This window comes from Vitis riparia, chromosome 15, assembly GCF_004353265.1.
Source record: "Vitis riparia cultivar Riparia Gloire de Montpellier isolate 1030 chromosome 15, EGFV_Vit.rip_1.0, whole genome shotgun sequence".
Classification (NCBI taxonomy): domain Eukaryota; kingdom Viridiplantae; phylum Streptophyta; class Magnoliopsida; order Vitales; family Vitaceae; genus Vitis; species Vitis riparia.
This window is the reverse complement of record NC_048445.1, coordinates 8766600-8784342: the sequence shown is the minus strand read 5'-3', so window position 1 is coordinate 8784342 and position 17743 is coordinate 8766600. Positions and strand designations below refer to the sequence as shown.

Genomic DNA, 17743 nt, shown 5'->3' with positions numbered 1-17743 from the left:
ATGTGAACTATGGTAAAGGAATGGACTTATTGTGTCAACAAAGTGGAAATACTTGTCTAACAACTTCTATCTCTTTGAGCACCTAGTTCTCATTGTTGTGTAATTATGATGGATAACAATGGATACGATCAATTTTATCAAAACTTATCTATATTTGAAAAAAATACAAAAGAATAACACAATTCATAATAACATATATTCAACACTCCTTGATGTTCACTATAAATATAGTACAACATGTAAGAAAAGTAGAACTAGTTGAAGTCAAACAAACATTAGCCATCCATGAGTGCAATTCCAATATCGAGATATTCAACGATGATAGTATAACATAGGTATTATTATATTTATCAAATTCTCAAACAATTATTATTGTTAAGAATTACATTTATTTACAATAATCAAATTAATGTTTGGAAACTATTTTAATAAAATAAATATGTCGACATTGTTGTTTCATTCATTATTTAATTTTCACTGTACTAATACCATGTCTAACATATGAATTAATAATATAGCGTTGACATGATAATGTATCGTTGATAGTCATACTTTCCAACATCAGTTGCTACATAATAAGCGACTTTCCCTTGTACGGAATCTAGAAGAGACACACCCTAACACTACATGTAGATGAACTAGTAGCAATTTTATCATTGCTTTCTTGAGTCGGTTTTGATACAAGGATAACAATCACATGTTCTTAAATCAAAATTTGGTTAAGAGACAATTAGAACTAAGCTTAATCTAGGCTTTGTGGTGTAGCATTTGGTCTTTGCTTTAAGAAAGGGATGAATGACACTTGCTTTATGCTTTGATTTTCTTCCATGAGCTCGTGAAAATAATTTGAGCTTATGAATAATGCTTAAACTTATTGAAGATTGTACAAAACTTTGGCTTCTTTTACTTGTGTTCTTCCTCCCTCCCGAAACAAAAATAGAAGAGAGCACTTTAAATAATACCTTTTAAAAAATTTCGAAAAAAATTTAAATATTATCCCCAAGATTTGACCTCACATGGACTTCTAGGATAATTACTTGACCTAAAAAAATCCAGAATCCAGCTCTGTTTTACTATCTCTTACCAATTCAGAATTTTGAACAAATTTTTATTAAAGATTTAATTTATTTAAGGATGTGAGTCAGGGCCCAATTCCAGGCCCATTTATTGATGGGCTTGTTAGAGAGGAGCCCAAGTCAATTACTTTAGAAACATTTCCTTAGTGTAGTTTCTCTTCCCTTTAACCCTTGGACCAGAGTCAAGAAAAACCCTCTGTTTCTCCCCCTGAGCCCTAACTCTCTCTCTCTCTCTCTCTCTCTCTCTCTCTCTCTCTCATCCCTCTTAATGTCGTCTGCCAAGGTTGGTAATCTCTTTCTCGTTTTGTCACGATATATAAAAAGAATTTGGAAATCCATTTCTTGAGAGTTGTAGGTGTTTATTGGGTTTTTATATATGCAACTTGATGTGTATTTTCAGAGCACAAACTTCTGTAAATGCTTTTGTTCTACATGTTTTTCGTGTTCTGATTACTTCTTGATCGTCATATTTGTAGTTATTTATTTTTTACTATTTATGATGATTTAATTGTGTTGAAATTGCGTCGATTTTATTCCTAAATAGGTCAAGAATAATGGGTCGTTCGGATCAAAAAGATCGAGAAACGATGGTATGTTCATTTTCATGGTTTCAATTTCTGGCAGTATGATGACTTTTTTTTTTAAATACTTTTTATTATTATTTAGTATTGTTGATGCAACAAGGGGCAGTTTGGTTGCTGGGAAAAATGAGGGACATGAAAAGAGAGTGAACATTTTGGGTCCTGTGTTCTCTCTCTTTGTTGGCTTGTTTGTTGGTTTGTTCTTTTTTTTTTTTTTCTTTTTTTTTTTTTTGCGTTTTTGCTGGAATATGTGGCTCAGCTAAGCCAAATTGTTGTATTGGGGTTGATTGAGTAGGTGTGTCTGATTTCTCTGATTTAAAATAACGAATATTTTAAGTTTCAAAATTTGATTTCTATTCTTTTCATGCTTTTTCTTAGCAACTGATGCCTTCAACTTAATGTCATCCTCCCTAGCCTTTTAACCGTGATAGAATTTCATAGACGTTTCTTAGTTTCTAATCCTAGGGTTCCTTTTGGATCTTGGTAAGTTTGAGGAAAGTACCTGGACAAGAAAAGAGAGGGGAGAAATGGAAGGAAAATAAAAGATAGGTTGGAACTCAATTAATTTTTCTTACATGTTTCTCCTAATTTATTTCTCTCTTTTCCTCTTTTCTAAAAAGGATGAAGGATTTCAAAATATATAAAATTTTAAATAATTTTCATTATATTTAATTTCCTTTGTACTTTCCACGATAAACTAAATAAGAGAATTTGGATTCCTTCCTGCTATTTTTTCCTTTCCTTACTACACATGATCCAAACTAATGAAAATATTAATAGGCATTACTTCATATTTTATCTTTCATCTTAGTTAACAGTCACACTAGACATCCATACTTTGCTGATTGAACTTGTTGGCTTGACATATTTATACTAGATGAATTGCATATCATTTGTTTATGGATATATTCTTCAATTGGATTAAGAGGAACTCTTTGAACATTGCATTTCACATTGTTCTTACTATCACTTTTACCTTACATAATTCTTGAAAATAATTAAACAAATATTACCTTACAAAAATGGAATGGGTTTTATCCACACAAATTTCTATCTCTTGCATGGAATTCTATCATACTAACATTGGAGTGCAATTTTTAGAGTTTCTGAAGTAGAATTTGCTACTATTTAGATGTTCATGTTCCAAGGTGAAAGGACCTAGGAACAAAGTGGAGAGCCTACACACACACACACACACACGAAAAGAGCATGCTTTAAAAGAGCACCAAAGAGTGGGGGGCGCCCTCTGTATACAGGCAGTGTGCACAAAACATTACAGGCTTTACAACATAAAAGCCAAAAGACATACAAGAATAGCCTACAAAAAAGCCAAGCTATCCATGAGGAAGAGCATCTAAGAAATCCATTATTGGAAGGCTCTCCATTGCCAATGAAGCATGAGACCACTCCAATTGTGATTTAACTTCTTCAACCTTTAATATGAGAACTCTTCTTCATTGAAATTCCTTTTGTTACGCGCTTTCCACATACATAAAAACAAAGGGGTGCCATATGCCAAACAATTCTTCCCTTATTATCCAACCCTGTAAACTTTCACTTGAGGAGGAGATTTCTTATTGAAGTTGGAAACACTCATTTTAGTTCAAAGACTGCAAAGAGAAATGTCCATAGCACTTTTGTCTCATCACAATGAATCAAGATATGATTAATTGATTCTTCATTGTCTTTACAAAGGCTACATTTGTTGACTATTGTCCACCCCTTCTTCATTAAAATATCCACAGTTAAGATCTTCCTCCAAACGACTTTTTGTGCAAAAGAAAAAAAAAAAAGCATGTTTTTAAGAGAGCTCGAGATTCCCAAATCTTTTTGGGTGGGAATACTATATTAGTCTCAGAACATGAGGAGTTGCAATACAACTTGACACTAAAATTGCCCTCGTCTCTCTAAAGTAAACTGTTCTCTCCTCTTTGCACTTTCATAAGGTAAATAAGATCTAGCAGTTGGATCACCTCCTCCAACTGTTTCTCTTGTTTCGGGGTGGCGCATGCAGCGACGTCACCCCTGACCTCTCCTCTGGTTCTTCCATTCGAAACTCGACTGTCCGATGATGCCTTCCTTAGCACCGGCCTTATCTCCCACCAGAGAGAGAGAGAGTAGCACGTCTCCTCCACCACGATATCTAACGTGCTCGGCAAATCTTCGTCCTTCGTCTTAACTAAGATGCAAGCCCACTGAAACAAGAGAAACTAGCAATTGACATTCTCATAAGCTCTTTCTATTTCCAATTTTCAAACAAGACCCACATTGAAGCTTCTCTTCCTCTAATTAACAATCTCATTTGTAATCAAAATTACATAATTCATTCTGGTTGTCTAATGCCACTTGGGTCAATTACTCTTTTGATCCTATTAGCCAAAGCATTTGCTAGAAGTTTATATAGATTACCCACAGGACTCATTTATTTAAAATATTAACATCTTTTGCTCCTCCCTTTTTAGGAATGAGAACAAAAAATGTCACATTGAGGCTACGAACAATGCAATCCTTCAAATAAAATTTCTCGAATAGATGCATCACTTCCCCTCTTATTATAGGCCAAAAAAACTTCCAAAATGCCATTAAGAAACCATCCGGCCTTGGTGCTTTATCTCCCCCCAACTCTGAAAGTGCTAATAGCACCTCCTTCTTAAAAAAAGGGCCCTCTAAACTTTCTCCATCCTTTCTCTATTCTATGTTTCTATGCATTTGAAAAGCTTCACTACTATAAAGTAAGAGAAAATGACATCCTTGAGCTCCTCCTTGTTTCCAACTGGATACCATGGATTTTAAGACTATTGATGAAGTTGCCATTCTACCTTGCATTAGCCACGAGATGAAAAAATCCTTCCTTTAGCTAAAGAACCCTTGATTTTTGCCTCTAAGAGGCTTCTTTTAAGATGGGTAAGTGACTAATACACATCTTTGGCTAACTTTTGGTTTCTTCTGTCCTCGTTTGAGAGAGGTCTTACTCTTTTTGTCCTATTCCCAATAGCTTATCATCTTCAAAGCAACCTTCTTAACTAAAACATTACCGAACACCTCCTTATTCCACTTTTTCAGGTTGTTTTTCAATGCTTGCAATTTCTTAGCAAACACTAAATAAGGACTACCCATGAATTCATGCTTCAGCCTCCACTCTTTGATCAGGTTCCTAAATCTTTCCACCTTTAACCATATATTTTTGAGTGTAAATGGGACTTTGCCTTTCCTCTCTCCTCCACATTCTAGAAAAAGTAGAGGAGTGGTTAGACACTGACCTTGGCAATAGATGCAATACAATGCTTGAGAAATGCACCTCTCAGTCTCTAAAAAAAAGGAAAGTAGCTTGATTGAGCTTTGAGGGAGCCTCCTTACTCTCCACACCAAGTGAAATTGCCACCACCTAGAGGTAGGTTTGCTAATTGAAACTCTTCAATAAAACTAGAGAACTCCCTCATAGTTGTTGACATTTGCCTGCAATTCCTTTTTTCAATTGGGAAATGTACCACATTAAAATCCCCACATAGACACCAAGCCTCATCCAAAAGCTCTTTGATTGGGGCTAGCTCCTCCCATATCTCCCTTCTCTCCTTTCCCTTTACTAGGCCATAAATCTTAGTGAACAACCAAAGGAATCCATCTTCACAGTTTCTAAAACGACAAGAAATAGAATAGAACCCTGCTTCCATATTCAGACACTCTAGGGCTCTTGTATCCCATGATAACAAAACCCCTTCTATTGTTCCCTTAACATCCATAGAAACGCAACCTAAATTCTTTCCTACACTCAAACTTCTCACAATCTCAATAAACATCTCCTTGATTTTTGTTTCCCGAAAATAAACCAAATCTAAGTTCTTTTTTCTGACCAAGGACTTGATCACCTTCCTTTTGTTTGGGTCATGCACTTCTTACATTCTAGGAAAAAATCCTTAGCTTCATTTGAAGACTAATGTTAAGGGCCAACCTTTCCCTCCATTATCTTCTTCTTTGCTCACATTGCCCTCATAATTAATAGAGCTAAATAATTTCTTCAGATTTTTATCTTTTTTGAAGTTGGACTCCTACCCACTTGCTCGCCTTAAGTGGACTAGAGGAACACTTCCTATTCTCAATTTATATAAGAATTCTTATGTCTTCTTTAGACCCTTTCACCAATACCCCCATATACTTACAAAACTAGATGAGTTCTTTATTCATCCACAAGGAATGATTTATAACTAACTCTCTTGCATCACTAACCAACACCAACGACCTTGCATTTCTCGCCTCTCCAACTTGAGAGGCTAACAATGGAGGGTTGCTTGAGCTTTGCTCCCTTGGGAGCATTTTATTAAGCTTTCCTTTCAAAGGGGGGATTTAATGTGTTCTAGAAATACAATGGACTATCCATCCTTGAAATCATGAGTAAAGGGTCCCTCTCTCCTTCATGCACCATAGGATTTTCATTCTCGATCTCCCTCTTCTTACTAGCAAATCCCTTAGCCTCCTTTATCAAAGAATCGGAAATGGAGTCCCCCAACCCAGAATAAGACAGAGAAGAAGCCCTAGAACAACTTGCTTCAGCCCCCTCCCATGAACAAGAGAATTAGAGAATGAGTTTGTACTTGTTTTACCCCACTTTGATACCCTTTTAGGCTTCTCCATAGCCGAAGGAGCATACCTTTCCAACATTTCCTCACGGGGCTCCTCCAAACCACTCCTTTCACAGTCAAATCACTTTGGGAAAAAAGCCCTAGCAAATAAGGATTGCAACTTTTTCCTGTTTTTCCCTTCACAAAAGCAAGAGGGATTAGATCATGCAAATGAGCTTCCTTAATTTACTTTAATCGATTGATCTTGGGCCTTTTGGGCTTAAGACTTTTCTAGGCCCACAACCCACTTTTCTTTGAAATATGGAGACAACTCTCTCTTCTTTAAAACCAGCCCAATATGATTTAGGCCTCTCATTAGAGCTAGTCTATCTAAATTTAGAATATTCCCTTCTAACTCATCCCCGACCTTCTTTTCATCTGTCTCAAATGACCTATTGTCTACTACCCCAAATCTACCCTTAGATTCCCCAAAATTTGGCCTAAGAGATATTCATAGCTTGTAAATTTTCCTTTGATAGTCCCCCATGAAGCCTATTAGCAGCCTTAACCAAGTTAGGGGTGCAACTTGGGCATGTTGTTTGGACCCAATTTGACCTTTGGATGAGACAATCATTTTTAATATTTAGGTTGGGCTTAAGTTAAGTTTTTTAATCCAAATCAATTTGGGGTGGGTTTGAACCAAAGTTCAAATAACCCGAGCCTAACTTGAACTCAATTTAATATTTTTATATTTTTATTATCCTTTATAATGATATTTATTTTATTTATTTTCTTTTTACATTTTTTAAGGAAAAATATCAAATTATAATTTTTTTTTTTCATTTTTCTAGAAAGATATATAAATTTATTTTTATATTGAAATTTTGTCCCATTTACTATTTAACTTTTAGAAAAGTTTGTAGAAAAAAGGTTTTTAAAAAACATTGTAGATAGATTTTGAATCATACAAACCATCTAATTTGATTAACTCAAGCCTAATCCGATCAACCTCATCTTGATATAAGTTTAGAAAAATAAGGTTGAGTTGATTGTTTCTTAATTTGGGTTAGATTGTGGTAAGCCATCAACCTAACCCAACCTACCAAAGTTGCAGCCCTATACCAAGCCCATAGAAGATGAGATAAGGCTGCCTTTTTGCTTATTTTTTGCACCATTTCTTCATGGAAGCACGATGAAGGAACGATGGGTCCAATCACTCAGCACAGTCTTGTGCGATGCTGTCAACACCGCGCATCCAAATCCCCCCTTCCTCTATCACCCTCGTCTATGCACTCCAAGGCACGTGAATTTGCCATTATTTCTTCTTCTTGCATGGGCCTTCCTTTGTTTTCCTACAAGTCTTCTACTGGGGTTCTAACTACAGCAGCAACTTCCTGAGCCAAATAGTATTCAGAATTTTCCCTCTATACCGGGCATGACATGTTCACTAAGAAGTAATGGCAACAGGGGATCTCTTTCTAAACATGTCCACTAAGTTCATGTCTAAAGTAAGGGCTTGATGGAAACCCTTGGTTTAAGCTTATTATGGTTGGAAGTTCACTTGTTTGTTTTTTTATCTTTCCTATACTAACTAGTTAAACCCAAAACCTGATGTTTTCTTGATCCTGTCAGCATATCCAATTATTCCCATTTTTCTTTCTAAAATCTACTACTCTCTCTCTGATAAATGATAGTCTTGTCTCATGCCTCTTCTCGTGCTGTAAATACTGTAAATGCTGTGTAATTTTTTTTATTACTCTGTAAACCTTCCCATCAATTGCTTAATTATGAGTAATAGCTTCCATGGTGGATCCTGCCATGAAAACATAGTTTTGTTACCCTTGTTCATGTCTTAGTATTTGCTCAAGTACACTTTTAGAAAGTTTATCAGTATGATTCTTAGGTTTGACTCCACAACAGTTTGTGTAGCTCTACATATCACCACCTTTATTTGGTTTTGGTGTCCTAAAGCTTTCCCTCGATTTTACTTTATAAAATTACTTGTTCTTTAGGTCTAAGAAAGCTAGGAACATGGCCCTATTAGTTCTTGTAAGCATATCCCTTGGTGACTTTAGATTCAACTGGAACTATGTCTCAGAGAAATTTATATTATTTGGTTGCCAACTGAAGCAACATTTGTTGATTTCTATGGAGTGTTCTGACGGATATCAACTTGTGGGATGTGGATATTTGATGTCCTTTGTTGAGTTTATGGTCTGCTTCTTATTCATGGATCTTATTATATCATTTGTTATTAAATTATACATGCCTTTCTTTGCTTATAAAAAAAAAAAATAAAAAAAAAAAATAGAACTATATTATCTGTGTTGCTTTGCTTGGAAGTTACTTTAGTAACGTTATCATATTTAGGGAAAAGATGTTTGACTATCCAAGTCGTATATTTTGTTGGTGGAAACCTTAATGAAGTTTATTTTATTTCTTTGTTGATAACATACATTTGATAAGTGATATAATGCGACTGACATTTGACATAAATTGTGAATGGAGATACACTAATCTATGGTAAAGTGTTCTGATTTATTTGTTTATTTTTATTTTTTGTATTTAAGAATTACATTAGTTTTAAAAAGGAAAGGAAAGTTTAGTGAGGATTAACACGCATAATAGTGAATAAAAAAATTACAGAAAAATAGAATGACAAAAGCAAACTGGTGTGATTCAATATTTTTGGCAGTTGCAGCATTTTGGAAATGGTGCATGAAATGTTGATTTGGCTTAATTGTCTAAAACTGCGGATGGGTTTTTGAAAATAATATTCACTTGATTCTTCTCATCTATTTGACTCTGGTTGGTTACCTAGCATACTATTTTTGTGCTCAGTTTATAGGATGGCTCTTATACTTGCATGAAGTGTTAATTTGGCTCAATTATCTAAAATTATGGATGGGTTTTTGAGAACAATCTTCATGTGATTCTTCTCATCTGTTTGGCTCTGGTGGATTAACTAGCAGAACATTTTTGTGCTCACTTTATAGCTTAGTTGTTACACTTGCCATTTTATGCTTAATGGACATTGCATACCTGATATGTCAGAATCAAATTGCTGCTTGTTCCTGGGCCTAACCATGATATTTTTGGTTGTGGCCGCTAATTCAGTTGTGATAATTTCCTTTGATATCATTTTTTTTTCTAGTGGTTTATCTATTGTGAAATGGTTTTATCCTCTTTTGGTCGTTTTGACGGCAGGTGCATAGGTATTGTATACCTTGAGCCACTTCTTTGGTGTCTCTTTTTAATAGATCTTTCACTTTACCTATCAAAAAAATAAAAAATAAAAATAAAAAATCTATTGTGAAATGGTTTTCTTCTGTTCATGCACTGTAGTCTGCATTTATTTATTTTTTTTTGAGGAGATTTTTATCCATGCCAGCTTCACGGAATGAAGGAGATTGGACCTGTCCTAAATGTGGGAACATGAATTTTGGGTTTAGAACTGTCTGCAATCGTGGAAAATGTGGTGCTCCTCGACCTCCAGCTACTCCGGTATGTTAGTGGATGCTTTTTCTCCATTTTTTTAATTTAATATCTTTTGTAATAATCATCTGTTTTGGTTAGGGGTTTGGTAGTGCATACACGAATGGTTAAAGAATAGCTGTACATGTCATGAATTTGAATTAAGACAATGTTTTGGATGTGAGTAGTCCTGGGCCTAGCTTGTTAAATGTATAGATTGTAGGTAAAAAAGGAAAAAAAATGATCCTTAAACTTGTATGTTGTGTTAGTGAGAGTTCTTCTTCTCCTTTTATTTATTTATTTTTGTGTTAACCTGGAAATAGATTTCAGAATTTGAGGTCTTATTGGGTATAAAGGAGCTGAATGTGTGGGTGGATTTGTTAAAAGGTTGGAGCACATGGATAGGGTAGTTAAATGGAATGCCTGTGTTCTTTTGAAAGTTCATGGTTGTAATAATTTCTGCCTGCAGTACTGCACTAAGTTCCAGATTCAAAGAGAATGTACAGTAGAGGATCTTAGGTCAGGAAAATGGTCAAATGAAACAAGGAAAATTCTTATCAAACTGATGAAATAGAATGCATGTAAGATCATTGTTGAATAGGAACATCTCAAGAAAAAGAGAACCTAAAAGGTTCTCTGGAATTTGGATACATCCCTATTTTCAGTTTCTTTACTCTTTCTCTTCTCTTCCATCTTAGAAAACATGCTTACATGCAAAGATAAATTTACATCATGATTTTACCCAAATACAGAGAGCAAGAGAGAGAGAGTTGAGTCCTGCTTGATGGTTTAACCTTGTGAAAGGGATAAGCATCAAACTCAAGATTTCTCTCTCTCTCTGGCTTACACATCTAATCCCAACCCACATGACGATCTTTCTTCCCTTCCCCAATGCCTGACCACAAAAATTCTCTCTGCAATCTATTAATCCTATTAGCCTATTTGTTTGGAGGCTTAAAGATTGAGAAAAAATATGGGGGAATGTGACACACACACAAAATAATACCCAATTAAGACAGGTCAATTAAAAAACCCTTAAAATTCTGAAGGGCCAGGCAAATTAAAAAGTAGGCCTTAACTCACATTAATGCCTAGTGGGGCTCTTATCTAGATTTATCTTTCATCTTGAAATATAAACACTGACAAAATGGTCTTACGACTTAGTTTTTAAATTTGAACAGGCTCTTGAGAAGAAAATGCTGTCATCAACAAACTGTAGATAAGTCAACCCTTGTTCTCCTTTTATCCACTAAGAATCCCTTAAGGATACCAAAGTGATATGTGCTCAACATTGATTTACTTAACACATTTGTCACAATGGTAAAAAGAAATGGAGAAAGCAGATCACCTTGTCTTAAATCCCTTGAAGCCTTAACCCATCTTTTAGCACAACTGTTTATTAGTACTGCCTAGCTTACAGATGATAAACAGCCATGGATCCGAGATCTCCATCTCTGTCTAAAGCATTTTCTTTCTACAGTATGGTCTAGAAACTCCTAATCCACATAATTATAAGCTTTTTCAAAATTCATCTTAAAGACAACCTCCTCTTCTTCAATGCGTCTTTTCTCATCAACAACTTTATTAGCTACTAATACTGCATCCAAAATTTGTCTACTGTCAACAAATGCTGCCTGTGAAGAATGGATGGTTTCATGCAACACCCCACGTAATTGCTATGACAATACTTTAGCTATGATCTTGTAAAGGCTAGTCACCAAACCAATAGGTCTGAAATCAGATAACCTGTTGGTTTGACTTTTGTTAGGCACTAGAGCGATAAAAGTGACATTAGTACTCTTATTTATGAATCCATTCTCATGAAATTCAGCAAATAGCTTCAGCAAATCCTCATTTTTTTTTGTCCTAGCACATGTATCAAAAAAAAAAAAAAAATTTGTGTCTTAGCACTCATGATACAAGGTAAAGTGAATTCATTTAGGCCTGAGGCCTTTTTCCTTACCCATGAGAATAACTACTTCTTGTATTTCCTTTTCTGAAAAGGATGCTAGCACTCTCCTTTCAGATGGGGACCACTCTAAACCATCTATTCTTCACAAGTCCTCATCTGATCTTGCTGTAAAGTTTGCTAAATAATCTCAAGATCTCCTTTCTCCATTCTTGTCCACCAGAGATTTAGTGAACTTCTTCTTCCTCCCATTAGCTATTATGTGGAAGAACTTGAAATTGCAGTCCCCCTCAGCCCATTTTACTCTAAATATTTGCCTCCAATGAACCTCTTCCCTTAACAACAATTCTTCCAACTCCATTTTCTTGGGAGCTCTTAAGGATGCTAATTCATTAGTTAGAGGTCCTTCCCTCTTAAGAGAATCTATCATGGCAATATCCCTCATTATTGAATCCTTCCTTTCTCTTACATCCCCAAAAGTAGCCTTATTTCATATTACAAATTTTGCTCTAATGCCTTGCACTTTTTTGCATGAACTTATGATCTTCCCACCTTGAAATGTGTAGCTCTCTCCACCATAAATTTATACTCTCATTGGACTTCAGATGCCTCACCTACATATTTTCAAACCTAGAAGGAGTTGGTCCTCACCTAAATGGATTAGTGTCTAGTACAATGTAAGTCATGAAATTTTCAATTATAGACTAAAAATTCATGGTATTGTCCTTTTTCTTTCTTTTATTTTGTAAGGAAAAAATCATACATATTAACAACATGCCTAAGCCAAGGGTGCACCAAGGTGCATAGGATGTATACAATAAGCACCAATAGGTGAACAAAAAGAAGAGAGCAAAACAAAAAACAAGCTTCCTCTCCTTACTTGGAGCTAAGTCAATCAATAAAACCTATCATGGTTAATGGATCAACTTTGTGCACTCTGACCCATTACAAAAAAGTACTCATGAAAATGGATTTAATTGCTTGGTTCTACTGTTCAATATTTTCGAAAGAACTCCTATTTCTTTACTGTCATAGAGTCCAAAATAGGCACAAGGGGGTGGCCCTTCAAATCTTTTTTCTGTTTCTTTCCCACAAAAGATCTATGCCAACTGAGAAGGGTTCCTCTTACCGTACTGTGCAGCACCCAAATCACTCCAAATAGAGAAAAAATCAGAACATGGGAAAAAATATACTGTGAATTTGAAATTCAATAGTTAGAGATGGATTAACAAATCAGAATCATGAACCAACAGGTTATACTGGAATTTCATGTAACCTCAAAACTTGGAGCACATTAATATATAGCAGTTCATCTAAGAAGAGCTCATACTCAAATGCACCATTGTTTTTGTGTATCTATTTAGCATAATGGCTGCATGAAAAGGTCAAAATGAGTAGAAGTGGTTATTTTTTTTAGGCACAAGACTTCCTTCTGACCAAACTCTCCTGGTCTCTAGTTACAGTATATTTGGTGCCAGAAATGGAAAAAAGAAAGAAAAAAATAGCACCCAATATCAGTTTGAAAATTCTGTGTTATCTTTCTTGTTATTTTGATCAATAGCTCATGTTGAATACAATTATTTATGTTTTTTGTAATTTTAATTTTGCAGTCTGCTCCTATTACTAGCCCTTATAATCACCCTCCTCCCTTTTATTTCGGAGGTGTTGGGGCTCCTCCTCCCATGCCTCTTGGAGGTCCCAGCAGATATGGCCCCCCAATACCAGTCCCTGGAATGCATTATGACTATTCACCTGGGAATGTTCATGGACCATATGGCCTTCTCACCACATTTCCCCCTGGAGGTACTCATCTCTTTCTGTGTATGATCCTAAATTTTCTTTTTTCTTAGGGAAGAGTTGCATTTGTTAAAGTAGAGCAATGCTCTACAAGGAAGCAAAAGTTTAATGTTACCATGGAAGCATAAAGAAACTGTTGGAAATTAAAACAAATCTATTAAAAGCAAAGGCAAGTTCAAATGGGAACTAATGCATGCATTTGATGTTAATATACTAGTTCATATGGTGATATGGTCTGGTTTGCTTGCATGTTTAAAGGAAGCTTGTATTTGTGTGTATCATAACCACAGACTTGACAAATGTAAAGATTAGTTTGTTAGCATAAAAAATATAAAATTAATTGTTGTTGTTGTTGGTTTTCTTTTTCTTTTCCTTATTTTTATTTTTTATATATATAATAATTATTATTTTTTATTGCAATTATATGAAGGAAATTTAATATAATGCTCAAAGTCACTAAATTGTAAGCAAAAAGATAAAAAGAATTCTTTGAAAGCAAAAAGATAAGAAGAATTCTTTCAAGACAATCAGATATGAGTGCTCAAAGCATATCAAATTAATGAAGTATAAAAGCGGAGATTAGAAAGAAATTTCTGGAGTTTACTTTTGGTGTTTCAAGAACATCAAATTATTGTAATAGAAGAGGGAGATTGGAGACAAAGCTTGGCTCCTTCGAATATTCAATTTTGATTATTCTTAAAGGTTGATCTAGTTTTCACTAGGGTGCTTATATAAAGGTTATGCAAAGACTTAGAAACATACAGATATGCTAAAAGCTATTCCTAGTATAGTTATACATTGGGATTTGGGTTCTATTCATAAAATCACTAAGACTTCTGAAAGAATAGAATGGTAATATTAATAGATAAATGCAATAGCAGTATTCTTAACATCATTTTTTGTATGTCACTTCAATTTCTTGGTGGAGAAAATTTGACCTTTAGTAGTTATTGAGGAAAGAGAAACTATTTAAGACAACCTACAGGAAACTTTGTAATTGAAACAATCTCTACCCATCCTCTGGCCCAGAAATTAGCACTACCATGTCTCCTCTCAGATAGTGTCCATCGTCTTATACTCAAACTTCAAAAGAGTTTTTGGGTTTGAGATGATTCATCTCATATGATGGGGAGGGTGGCATCAGTTTTTTCTTTCTTCATTTCTTTTTTTTTTTTTTTGTTTGTTTCCTAAGAGGTAGGATCACTTTGACTCAAGTATGTCTAGCTTACATCCCAACCTATTACCTTTCCATCTTCAAAATCCTGGTGGGAGCAACACATAGAATTGAGAATCTGAAGATACTATTTATAGTCATGGGCCATGGCTTCTGAGGGGACCCCAAGCCATAAGTGAGATACCATTCTAGAAAGTTAAGATTCTAACTTTGTGTCAGGATCTACAGGCCAAGGAGCAGTCTTCAGTAGACAGTTTCTAAGGGGTGTAGGCCTCCCAAAAGGCAACAAAGGTGGATGCAATTTTATCCTAATCATCTGACTTTATCAAGAAAGATTACCATTTTAGGCTATAAGAGGTTGAGGGCAAGATTTTGAATCGACCATTGGTCTTACGATATATCTCAGTATAATTTTTGTTTATAAATTCTCCTGGTGATGAGTAATTCCTGGAAAGCTATGTATGATACCATGCAATTCATGTGACCATACAATATCTGAGTGATTAGATCTTTTGTCCTAGTTGGAGGACTTCTAGCATTCCCCCCTGCTTAGCACCAGAGTATTTTATTCAAGAGAAAAAGGAGGCCTGGCTCAGTAATCTCTCTGTAGTTTTCAAAAAAGTTTTTCCATTCTGTATAAAGTGAGAAGTAAATAGAATATATGAATTGCCCCCTTCTCAATTGTTTTGTAGAATTAAAATAATTTGTTACACCCAAAGACAAATTACCTAAAAATGAGGGATGGAAGGGCCCTTAATATGAGGGGGCATATACATGATTCATGTATGTCAATGGTATCATGGACAGGATTTGATGTTCAAAGCATGTTTTTGCCCATTTGTGTGTGTAGGACTATGCATGTGCCTAAATGGTTTGATTGTTTTGTTGAAGCAGGCATGGGTTATGGTTCAGGTCCTGCTATCAGTGGATATGGATTTGGCTTTCAGGGACCCCCATGGGCTGGAGGAGGCATGCCAGATGGCACTGCCTCTCGAAAACGTCGTGGAGGTGATTGGATTTTCTCAGCTCAATTTTATTTAAATATGATCTGTTATTATGCGTATGCAATTCAATTTAAATACCAGGGCTTGGTAGGAATTAGGATGGAGCATTTCGCTATTGATTACTGGTTTTGAATGTTATCCATCATTTTCATTATGGAGGTTATTTTTATGTTTAGTTTGTGCTAGTGCTTCTAGTTTTGCAAATGATGATTATTATTGAGAAATCCTTCAGTAATATGAAGTCAAATGCTAGAAAATGCATTTATAATGGATATTGCTGTTAAGATAACATCTCTTATATCATTTATTTTTTCCTCCTGTTTGTAAATTACTTTTTTTTTTTTTTTAATTTATTTTATTTTTTTATACTTGTTCAAATTGGTATTTGTTTCGATAGCTGCCAAGGCTGCCATCTTTGATGATGCAATATTCCTTCCTAGAGTTAATTAAAATCTGGCAAATAACATGCTTAATAGTATAGTACATTTAGTGATATAAGTATTTGAGTTGCCTTTCTTTTAGTTTTCCTATTTTCATTCTTAAGAGAGAATCCCACAATTCCCCACTGAAAATTCATTGTTACATTGAACCCTATCTGAAGGAGGATGTAATGTCATCCAAGTATTCCACATTCATCACTAGCATTTAGGCTAATGGTCTCAATCAGGTGGCTGTTTATGTATTTGCAGGGCCAGATGGTTTATCTGAAGGGGATTGGGTTTGCCCCAAATGTGACAATGTTAACTTTGCTTTTAGAACCACTTGCAACATGAAGAAATGTGGAGCCGCTAGGCCTTCTTCTGTAAGTCCTTCCTCATCCATTATAATTTTGTCTTGCAAGCATTGCTGCAATGGCCTGATGTTCGCCTTGAATACTTTCTCGTAGGGACCAAGCCGGTCAGATTCTGGTGCCCCAGAAGGTAGCTGGACTTGTAGCAAATGTGAAAACCTCAACTACCCTTTCCGAACAGTTTGCAACCGCAAGGGTTGTGGAAATGAGAAACCAGCTTCTGATGAGTAAAAAACTTGGTCATTGTTGTATGAATGATTTCATTATAAATCCACCTATTCTACCATGTAATAATGGAAGTTTTTGGATCATTCTATATTATTACTTAAAATACTAACAACCCTAAAGCCACCACCAATACCCAACACTTCCCCACACAAAAGTTGAGGACTTTTAAAATATAAATGGGTGTTTCTGGGGCTTTTGTATTCTCCCCCCCTTTTATGCTATTCATGAGTGCACAAGCTCAAAATGTAGCTTTTAAATGGCTTAAAACTGAGGACTTAAATCTTTTTCTTTTTAATCATCACACATTCCTTGTTTTCCTCGAGGGAGAAATTCTATACTGGAAAACGTAATGCTTTTAGGAGAATTGAATTGCCTCCTTGGCATGAAGCTGATTGTCTTTGTTCTTCATTTTCCCATTTCTTTATCAGTATTATTTTTTCAGTCGTTGTCTGATATCAAGTAGAGTCTGTCTAACACAATAATTGAACAGTAGCAGAAGAAGTATAGAGACTAAAGCATCTAAAAGAAGAATATCCAAAGAGAAACATCCAGCAAGGTTGCTCCATGGTGCCTTCCAAGATGGCCTTCTCCCTCAATAAGGAAAGGTGCCCAGAAGCTGCCATCCATTTGCCTCCACTTTGTCTTAATCGACAACTTGAAGGGCTGAAGTTCTTGCTTAATAATGCAAAAGAATTAGTCAAAATTAACATCAAGGGAGTGTATGTAATCCCCATCTCTCCGGTCCGGCAGCAAGTTTTATAGTAGCGGGGGCTAATGACTTTAAAATAGATAATATTTATTCAGTTGTGATGGAAGGTATTGGAGTTAATTCTTGTTGAAAGCATGGAACTTTAAAAATCAACCTATGAATTCTAAGGAGGGTTTGAGTAAAAATAAAAAATAAAAAATAAAAATTCAGAAGGTACCTGTGCTGTGAGTTCATGATTTCATACTCCTCCTGGCCCCAATATTTCCCATATGGACCTTAACATTGAAAATAACATAGAGAAGAGAAGACACCCCAACACTTAGACATTGCTGCATAACTACATTGTGTTGTTGTACACTTAGTTGACATATGGTTTTGCCCTCTCTCTCTCTCTCTCTCTCTCTCTCTCTCTCTCTATATATATATATATATAGTTTTATTGGTG

General features: G+C 35.3%; 1 protein-coding gene across 1 annotated transcript; it reads left to right on the top strand.

Annotated features, from left to right (window-relative positions):
- Positions 1-1250: 1250 nt before the first annotated feature.
- On the top strand, positions 1251-16738 carry LOC117931522 (ranBP2-type zinc finger protein At1g67325-like). The gene is made up of 7 exons (XM_034852487.1): positions 1251-1359; positions 1621-1666; positions 9605-9717; positions 13207-13399; positions 15462-15575; positions 16261-16373; positions 16458-16738. The coding sequence occupies exons 1-7, from the start codon at positions 1345-1347 to the stop codon at positions 16590-16592; spliced, it is 729 nt and encodes a 242-aa protein (XP_034708378.1). The 5' UTR covers positions 1251-1344; the 3' UTR covers positions 16593-16738.
- The last annotated feature ends 1005 nt before the right edge of the window (positions 16739-17743 follow it).